Source organism: Procambarus clarkii, chromosome 71 (assembly GCF_040958095.1).
Source record: "Procambarus clarkii isolate CNS0578487 chromosome 71, FALCON_Pclarkii_2.0, whole genome shotgun sequence".
Taxonomy (NCBI): domain Eukaryota; kingdom Metazoa; phylum Arthropoda; class Malacostraca; order Decapoda; family Cambaridae; genus Procambarus; species Procambarus clarkii.
The window spans coordinates 16,518,118-16,528,098 of record NC_091220.1 but is presented as its reverse complement, the minus strand read 5'-3'; the positions used below and the strand labels follow the sequence as shown (position 1 = coordinate 16,528,098).

Here is a 9,981-nt window from a genome sequence, read left to right as displayed (position 1 = left end):
TATTATGTTTTGGGCGCATATTGTCATGAATCAGGCAAGGCTTTAACATGATTCATTCAGAGAATTAGGGGAGTAGAGTGGGTGTGTGGCGGGGGGTGGTGGTAGGGGTGATAATTTAGGGTGAGAGTGTTGGGGGTGAGACGTGTGGTCAGGCCGCGGGGTGGGCCCGTGACGACACACTTGTGACGTCACAAACGTAGATGATGCACGTGCACTTCCCGGTGTTGCCAAGACGCCACTTGTTTCTTCATTTACCTTAAAACTCGTCTTAATAGTTCATTTTCCTCCCACCAACCTGCTTCTGTGGAATTATTGAATATATTTTAAGCGGGAAAGATTTTAGTGACGTGATTAAATATGGATTTTAGTTTATATAATATATATGGTTTCTTTCACAGCTGGCAATGGACGCACCCAAGAAATACGCTACGTTTTTTAGGTCGTCTTTCACTGTATTTCCGGGGTTGCCTTGTATGACTTTAGTTGTTGATTCGGTATAGACTTGTGTGTTCTGTAGCTGGATGGGAAATATAAGGCCACATTGAGTAAGTCAATGGTGTAAAGGTGTTGTCATATTGACCTTCAGGTAAAAGTGAGTAATTTTGGTATCTCACGTAAACTCCGTCGCTGATTGGCTAATTCCGCCGCCATTGATGGCGAACTCTCCTCTGTAGCGCAAACACATCAATCCTTCTGCTCTATTTCTGCATGCCGCTCATCTACTAAACAAAATGTAAAATAAAACATTTTAAAATTTGTTTAATACAAGAAAGCCAAATAAATGCAATTTTATTTCCAAGTTGTGAATAGGAGAAGGGAATAGTGAGATTAGGTGGGCGAGGATAATGCATTGTTGGAACCTGGGGAACCAGTCTGATGTGTAAGGTGAAATCTGTCTGAGTGGGTTGTGTAGGGGGAAGAATTATACATTATCCCGTTCATCCCCTGGCTTTTGCCATGAATAGGGGTCAGTGTTGGGACCAAAACCCCCTCGAGTGTTGTGCAAGGAATGTGTGAGTGTCGTTCTAAAGGCCGTAACATGAAAACTAGTTGAAGGCTTGGAAATGGGGAAGGTGAACTGACGAAGGCTAAACGAAAATGGCTGACGCCAGTTGCTGAGAGCTTTACTAGACGTTGCGCTGCGGAATGCTCCAAGACGCAGCCAGGAGGTGGAGTGAGAATAGCAGGTGAGTGCCACAGGCCACCTGGTAGTGTTTTGGGGCATGGAGGTTAGTGTGGAGAGGAGTGACAGGAGGTTCTTGAGGTGGAGTGTACGTGTGTGTGTGGAGGCAGCTGTGGCCGCCGCCTCGCCTCCCTATACTGGCTTATCTCCAGGCTCCCTCTCCCTCCCTGGGGCCTGGCTACGCCCAGGGGTCGAGGCTGGTGTCTGTGGTCGTGGGGCAGTCACCAGCTGCCTCTACTTGGTTTGTTTATGTTGTTAGCTAAGTGTTTGCGTGTGTGTGTGGTGTGTATCAAGCATAGTGTGTGTGTGTGTGTGTGTGTGTGTGTGTGTGTGTGTGTGTGTGTGTGTGTGTGTGTGTGTGTGTGTGTGTGTGGCCAACACAGTGAGGAAGCCCCATAAAGCTGGTGACTGGAGGGGGTGTAGTTGTCACTCGACTCTTAATACTGTTTGGCTTATGTCAGCTCATATTCTTGGGTGTACAGTCACATGTACTTTAGTACATTGTTTGTGTGCTCCAATGTGTGTGTTGACACCTTATACTGGGTACACCTTATAATGAAAGGGCTCCGCTGTTAAAAATGGTTTTCCCAACATAATTAACCAAGTGCTGTATGTGTTTCTGTCAACTCGTTTGAATCAGATTGTCAGTGGAGTCGGTTCACAAGGTCTCGGGTTTGTCTCCCACCGATAGATTTCTCTACACCTGTTAATTGTTAGTGGCAACGATGCAATCTGGTAGTTTATTACTCGTCTACAAAACCTATGCAGACCGATATCTATCTTGTATTTGAACTCCATTAGTTTATACTAATTATTACAAATTCTCGCCAGTTTTTAACAATCTGACATCCTTGTTTATGGCCCCATATAAATGCCCTTCATTGGTAGACTTGGTAGATAGGTTGGTAGACATTGGTAGACTCTCTCAAGGGGGAGATAAGTTTTTCTAATCTCTCCGTAAAAAGATTTCTAGGGTAAAGTTGCTGATCTCGTAAGAAGACCAGCAGTAAGGAGAAGTTGCTTGTCTTGTGTTAGTTTGGTTTGTTTTTTTAGGATAAGGTTTAAAATCTTATCCTGTGCAGATAATGAGTCACAGTAACGTGGCTGAAAAAGTTGAAATCGGCTGTGATAAACAACATACCTAACATGAACCCGAGTCCTGGCTTTGTTGTTGTTGACTCTTCCCTTTCACAGTACATACTCAAATGCTCTAAACTTTCTAATAAGCCTGCCCTTTTATCTTTCTTTTTCCTTTCTTTTGTTTTCTCATACAATCCCCTTTTTATTCCTATTATTACACCTTACCTTATGTACCTTTCACCTTGCTCTTATCTTCCTCTAAGATTTCCATCTCCTCACCTCTCCCTTGCCTACTTAATGCCCTTGCCTCCCTTGTTTTATTACGGGCTCACCATAACCTGTGCTACATGGACACTTCGTTGTGAGTAGCTAAATCTGAAACAACTTGTTTCATCACAACTGACTTGATAATGGTCCAGGACGGACCGAAACATCGTCATCTCTTCACTTTCTAGTGTGTGGTTTGGTCAACAACCTTATCCTCTTTGTTCTATCCTTTCATCCATTTGTATACAGTACTACAATCATGTCACCTCTTAGTACTCTTACTCTTCATCATTCTGGGGAATGTAATTTTTTTTTATAAGGATTCTTGGAATCTAAGGAATCAATACAAAAAAATGGTTTCTAATTCATGGAATCTCTCTTTCATAAGGAAAGTTTCTAATTCATAAAATCTATTCATAAGAACATGAGAATGAAGGTATTATTTTATGTTACGCAGTAATTGGTTCCACCAATCAACAACCCTGTTACCGAACCAGTATTTAACCAGGTCTTTCCTAAATCTAAACTAATCCAAGTTATACTCATTCTTTCATGTTAAGGTTTCTAATTCCTATTTAATAATTTATTAAGGAAGGTTTCTATTTCATGGAATCACTTGTCATAAGGAAAGTTTTTAATTAATGGAATCTTTATTCATAAGAAAGGTTTCTAATTCAATGGATCTCTTCAAGAGGATGGTTTCTGATCCCTAAAGTCCCTCTTCAAATGAGGTTTCTATTTGTCAGTATCTCTTCATAAAATGGTTTCTGATTCCTGGAATTTCTGTTCACAATAGAGGTTTGTAATTCCTAGAATATCCTCATAAGGAAGGATTATAATTCTTGGAATATCTTCATTAAGAAGGTTTCTAATTCTTAGAATCTCTTTATTGGGATTTTTCTAATTCCTGGAATCTCTTTATTGGAAATTTTCTAATTCCTGGAATCTCTTTATTGGAAATTTTCTAATTCCTGGAATATCTTTATTGGAAATTTTCTAATTCCTGGAATCTCTTTATTGGAAATTTTCTAATTCCTGGAATCTCTTTATTGGAAATTTTCTAATTCCTGGAATCTCTTTATTGGAAATTTTCTAATTCCTGGAATCTCTTTATTGGAAATTTTCTAATTCCTGGAATCTCTTTATTGGAAATTTTCTAATTTCTGGAATATCTTTATTGGGAATTTTCTAATTCCTGGAGTCTCTTTATTGGGAATTTTCTAATTCCTGGAGTCTCTTTATTGGGAATTTTCCAATTCCTGGAGTATCTTTATTGGGAATTTTCTAATTCCTGGAATATCTTTATTGGGAATTTTCTAATTCCTGGAATATCTTTATTGGGAATTTTCTAATTTCTGGAATCTCTTTATTGGGAATTTTCTAATTCATAGAATCTCTTCATTGGGAATTTTCTAATTCCTAAAAACTCTTCATTGGGAATTTTTGAATTCCAAAATTCTCTGCATTGGGAATTTTTGAATTCCTTGAATATCTTCATTGGGAATTTTCTAATTCCTAGAATCTTTTTATTTGGGAAGTTTGTATTTCCTAAAATATTTTATTAGACCATTAGAGTCAAGGAAACTTCTTAAAGACCTATTGGCCCATATATGGGAGCTCCAATTTATATCCACTTAAACTCACTAATAGGCACTGTAGGATTGAGGGATCCTACATGTACTATTTTACCCAGTAATTTGTTCCACATATCCACAATCATGTTACCAGACCAGTATTTACCCAGGGCATTCCTAAATTTAAACTTTTCCAAATTATATCCAATGTTTTGCATTCAATTATGTGTTGATATATTTAATAACTTATTAAAGTCTTCCTTGTTATGCCCATTTATCCACATGTATACTTCAATCATGTCACCCTTAACTCTAATTCCTAGAATTTCTTCATTAAGAAATTTCTAATTGCTAGAATTATAAAATTTGGTTTATTGAAACATTTGACCCTTGTGACCTTTAATGTTTGCTACCTGTGTAGGTGCCAGTCACAGCTTACAAGGCCACAGAAGTGATAAGAGTGAGACATCTAGAGGTGCCATAGGCACAATCAGAGAGTACTATCTGAACATCAGAGGTTCACATCTGTTCAGTACTCTCCTAGCAAGCATTAGAAATATTGCTGGAACAAAGGTGGGCTTCTTCAAGAACCAGTTAGATGAATTCTTGTTAGAAGTACGAGACCAACTGGGCTGTAGTAGATAAATAGGCCTACGAGCAGCTGCAAGCAACAGCCTGTAGGACTAAGTTATCGCAAGTCGACCCTGGCCTCAGGCTGGGCTCGGGGAGTAGAAGAACTCCCGAGACCCTCTCCAGGTAAGATCCAGGTACTGTACTGGAAAACTGGAGGGATAGTATATCAGCGTTAACTATATGCAAAAATCTGTCAAGTCTTCAGCTGCTACCACCCTTAGATATATACCTGTATAGGCTTGAAAGTTTTTTTTATAATCACTGGTAGTCATTGCCCATAATCCATGAGAGGAGGTCAAAGACATCAGCAAAATAGACTTAATCTTTACTCTCTTGATAATTACTAGGGAACAGATGATTATTAGTTACTGCAATTAGGTTGATAGTTGAGAAAATCCACAGGAACCAAGATGGGGATTTGAACCTATGCTCTGGGTGTTCCCAGATTTACCCGGGTCGAATCCTCATCACGGCTCCTGTGAATTTTCTCATTGATATACTGTATTAGGATAATGTGATTTCTCTGTATGGGTTGATTGTTTCTTTAGATAGTTTATAGAGTGGAGAAACACTGGTAATAAGCCAAAGGTCAAACAGCCTTTGGGTGAGATTTGTCCACTGGAATGACAAGAGGAATGAACTGAAATTGCAAGAATATATTAACATAATTTTTTAATAAAATCAATTATGTCCAATTTTAAATATCCCTAAAATAAAACAAAATGGAGTTTATATGCAGTGTATAAATCATAGAGCATTTACCTTACACTTCAACTACCTCTAGCAGATCGTATAGCTGGGTCCTAACCAAACCCAACCCTTCCCTCTGAGGGAAGAAAAAGAACATCCACAAATTGTGGTTACGTGGACTGCAGGCCCACATAACTACAATAACACAATTGTTCCAGTCCAGTACCCCAATCTACATTGTTCTCACCTTAGAACATAATAGGAAGCACTGCCTTTGGCACCGCTAGGGACCAGTCATAAAGGCCAGGGCTATTAGGCCTACAGCTGGACATGGCTAGGAAAGAGGCCCTTGGAAGATACTTGAAGGTCTGGTCCCAAATTTGCCCAGTAGAATAACAACATACTGGAGCTAAAGGTATGGAAGGAAATGCAGAATAGAACCAGTGAGGAGTAGAGGTGCCATAGGCACAATCAGAGGGCAATGTCCGAACATTAGAGGTCCACAGCTGTTCAACACCCCTCCCAGCAAGCATTAGAAATATTGCCGGAACGACGGTGGATGTATTCAAGAGGCACTTGGCAGGTTCTTGCAAGAAGTGCCGGATCAGCCAGGCTGTAGTGGATATGTGGGCCTGTGGCCTGTTGGATCAAGTTATCACAAGTTGAGCCTGGCCTCAGGCCGGGCTTCGGGGAGTAGAAGAACTTGCGAAACCCTCTCCAGGTAGCAATTCTCGTGGGAAATCTGATGTCTGTTGCTACGTGGTTGCTTAAATCATTAGTGAAGCTGACACATGAAACCCTCTGGTTTCATGTGGAGATATTTCCATGTGAAGATTTGGAATCAGTCTTTTTAATATATTTCAAGTATTAATTATTATGTACAGTGTATCCCTCTTGCCTGTGCTTTAGAGAATACAGGTTTAATTTTTTTAAACTGTTATAATAATTTAATGTTTTATTGATTAGATTCGGGCAGTAAAAGACCGTTCCACTTTATCCAGGTCAGCAATTTCTCCACCTTTGAATGGCTCCTTTAGTGTGCAACAATATTCCACCCCAGAGAGCACCAGTGTCTTAAAAAGTATTGCTGTTATGGCATCTTTTTTTGTTTTACAAAGGATCTTGTTATCTAACCTCTCATTTTTCTTACAGTTGTGACTGCTACTTTATTGTATCTTTAAATAAAGTAAGGTTTAAGAAATAATTACTGGAAAGTAAGGTTTAAGAAATGATTGAAATGAATTGTTGAAATGCCTTTCCTGAACATGTACATGTAAATAAAAAAAATCTACTGTATATACAGTACAGTATATACAAAACTACTTTGGCTGTGGCGACGTGGAGAAGATGTGATGTGACGTCATCGAGACGTGTTCACCTGTGCAAGAATCTGCCAGATGCAGTTGGCAGGCAATTCAAGCCTTGCGAATTGCCACAAATATATTTTAATTTATTTTTCAATGCACTTTCAATGCTTTCTAATTACTGTTTTATTGTATCTGATGCACATTTGTGTCCTTTACGATATATACACAGTAGAATATACATAATGTTTCAAAGAACTTATAAATGTCATTAATGTGTTCACAAAATACGTTTATTGTCGCAATATTACTTGTTCAATACTGTATTCAATTTATTTACAATATATACACTCACATACACTATTTACAGTTACACACTGTATTACACACTCAGTACTTTGGAAGTGAATGATAATCAAAGAAGCAGTCCATGGTACACAGTGCAACTTTGCACTCGATGCACCAGGTACACACAGATTTTTGCTTCCAGTTTCTTCGTTCTGTGTGCTTGCAAACAATGCACTCATGTACACCTTTGGCTTTAGTTCCTGTAGGTGGTATGTAGCCAGGCTTGTGAATTGTAAGGTAGTCTTTAGCAGCCAGGCTGTTGGGAGCTACATGTGCTCTTGTTGACGCATGAACAACTGTCCTTACACTGCCTTCCTGGCCATACTTGACGAATAATTGCGTCAAGAGAGCACGACTAACAACACGAATTGATCGTTTCTTGCCTGATTTCACCAAATACAAGTTGAAACAGTTCAGCACTGTTACGTCCACAAGGTGAAAGAACAATTTCTTTGTCCACTTTACACTTTTGCGAACACTCAAAGGCACCAACCATCACGTCACATTTATCTATCAATCTCATATTTATATTGTAGTCAATGACACACTGGCTTATACAATTTTCCGTTTCTTCCAAACCTCATTTTACCGCTGTCAAGCATTTCACCAGTGTAAATAGTTGTCAACATATTCAGTTCACATCTGTCTTTTCAATGCACTGATAAAATCTTGTCACATTTTCTTAGTTGACAATCACCCACACCAATACTACTGTAGTATCAAAAACTGGCATTTTTTTAAGATGGCTGCCGCTCGCTGGAGATCTTAGGCCTTCATCTCGTAACCAACCCACCGCATATGCATTTTCAATCTTAAGATATCCTATTATCGCTCACATGTTGGGTGGCGCACCGCCATGCCCCATGTTATGTTGGGTGGTGCAGTATAGTGGTTAAGGGTCCAAGACTTCTCAACACTCCTTCTAAAATATAAGGGGCATGACTAGCTGACCTCTCGTGGTGTTCAAAAGAACTTGATATACGCCTCCAATGGATACCTGATCAACCAGGCTTTGACTCATTCGTCAGAATGCGAGCAGCTGCTGCTTAACAGCCTTGTTTACCAGATCACTAACAAGGATACTTGGTTAGAAACTGGACCACAGGAAAATTGATCCCTGCAACTAGCAGAAAGTCAACACGAGGTAAACAGAACAACTCCAGGTAGTGTGCACTCATGTCTCTCACATATATTGATGTATTTTAGGTGTGGATTTTGTTTTCAGGGCAATGTAATCCTTACCTACTTTAGTACACTTAACATGTTAATGTTCTCACTTAATAATTATACTTCAGTGTTGTGTGATCTTTTGCCTATATATGTCTGTCTTGTAAAGAATGCTGTGCAGCAAGTGCTGCTTGATTTCTCTTATTCTAATAATACTGGCTTACATCTTTTTTTCACTTCTTAGTGTACCCAGGTCTTTCCTCTGTAGAAGGTCCAGGGATACATTACACTCTCCCTGCCTTGTGTGTGTTGTGGCCTAACCAGTAACATGTGTGTGTTTGTTGGTGTGTTGCAGGGAATGCATGACATGTTCATCTCTCCGGCGGGAGGTGAGCCCAGTGCAGTCTTGCATGCCCCTGCCACTTCTGGACAGTGCCTGCAGAGGAAGCGAAAGTTGGACCAGATTGGCACTAGTTATACCGGCACTGCGACCGGTTACACAGTGACTGCTACGGCAGTGCCTTCCCAAACTCTTGCTGCTAAACACCTTTCTCATCAGGTGAGGTTTACATGTACAGTAGCTTTTTTTCCCCATGTGGCTTCACAACCAACATAGTTAAAAGTAAGAAAGGAAGTAGCTAATAGAGGAATGGTAGCTCAGTGCTGTATAAGGAATGGATAACCTAAACTGAAGGGTTCTTGCTACTCAATTTAATGTTCTTGCTAATTAATGTGGGAATATATTAGCAAGAACAGCCTGTGGCTAAGGTAAGCTAGTTTTTGCATAGCCATAAGTATAAAATTACACGTGAGGACATTTAGTGCTGGTGCTTGGTTTGTTTCTGCAAAGTTTTAACAATTTCTTCATCATTGTCCAATCACTGGGTGTCATTTCAGATTTATAACATTTGCTGTGTATTTGAACAGGAGTGATACAGAGAATTTTATTTTAGGTAAGAAAGAAGACGGGCCCTAGCAAAAGATGAACTCATTTTAGCTTTATTTATTGGTAAGAATAAAGGTACCAAAGCGTACAGTATTTCCAGACATTAGTGACCTCGATTATGAAAATAAATTAAGAACTTGATTTACATTATTTTAAAAAGCAAAGACTAGGGGAAGGGGGGGTCATAATTGCAGTATATACATAGGTAAAAATGAATAATAAGAGGGTACAGTATTTGCAGTGTGCTAAAATATTTGCATAAATAAAATACAGTACTCAACAATGCAAACCAATTGGATTACTGTACTTTAGATTAAAAAAAGCATTGGGCCAATGCAAGTACAGTACTAGTTTGGAAATAAGGTTGTACTGTATATATATATTGAACAGATTATCATGAACAGTGGTACCTTCGCTTACGAATTTAATCCGTTCCCAGAGACGGCCCGTAACCCTTAAACACTATACCAGAGAAGGTACATACACAGAGAATGACAAAAAAAATCAGGTTGGTTATGTTTAGTCCCCCCCCCCCAATAAACAACATGATAACATGGTCATGCACTCAGCCTTCTATCTTGACTCCTCCATATTTATGAAGAAATGCAAAATACTATATCAGTATCATGAGCACTCAATATAGTATAGAAAAGAAGCTTGGATACTAGTTAAATATGTGAAGCAATTACATTGTGAGATAAAGCTCCAGTCGTAACGGGAGGTAGCAAAGCATTTGCTTAAAGTTATGGGATTGGTCATTCGTACTAACTTCCTACCTACCTACCTTGT

General features: G+C 39.2%; 1 protein-coding gene across 12 annotated transcripts in view; it reads left to right on the top strand.

Moving 5' to 3' along the window:
* The first annotated feature begins 851 nt into the window (after window positions 1-851).
* The window catches only part of Hipk (Homeodomain interacting protein kinase), a 101,834-nt gene continuing 92,704 nt past the window's right edge, over window positions 852-9,981 (top strand). For 7 of the 12 annotated variants that reach the window (XM_045726330.2, XM_069312106.1, XM_045726328.2 and 4 more), the window contains exons 1-2: window positions 852-1,187; window positions 8,602-8,805. In XM_045726330.2, the coding sequence (XP_045582286.1) occupies window positions 8,605-8,805 (201 nt within the window). In that variant the 5' untranslated portion in view covers window positions 852-1,187; window positions 8,602-8,604. Of the gene's footprint in view, window positions 1,188-4,525; window positions 4,861-8,601; window positions 8,806-9,981 lie in introns of all 12 variants that reach the window. The other 5 variants (XM_069312101.1, XM_069312104.1, XM_045726331.2 and 2 more) reach the window with 3 other exon arrangements.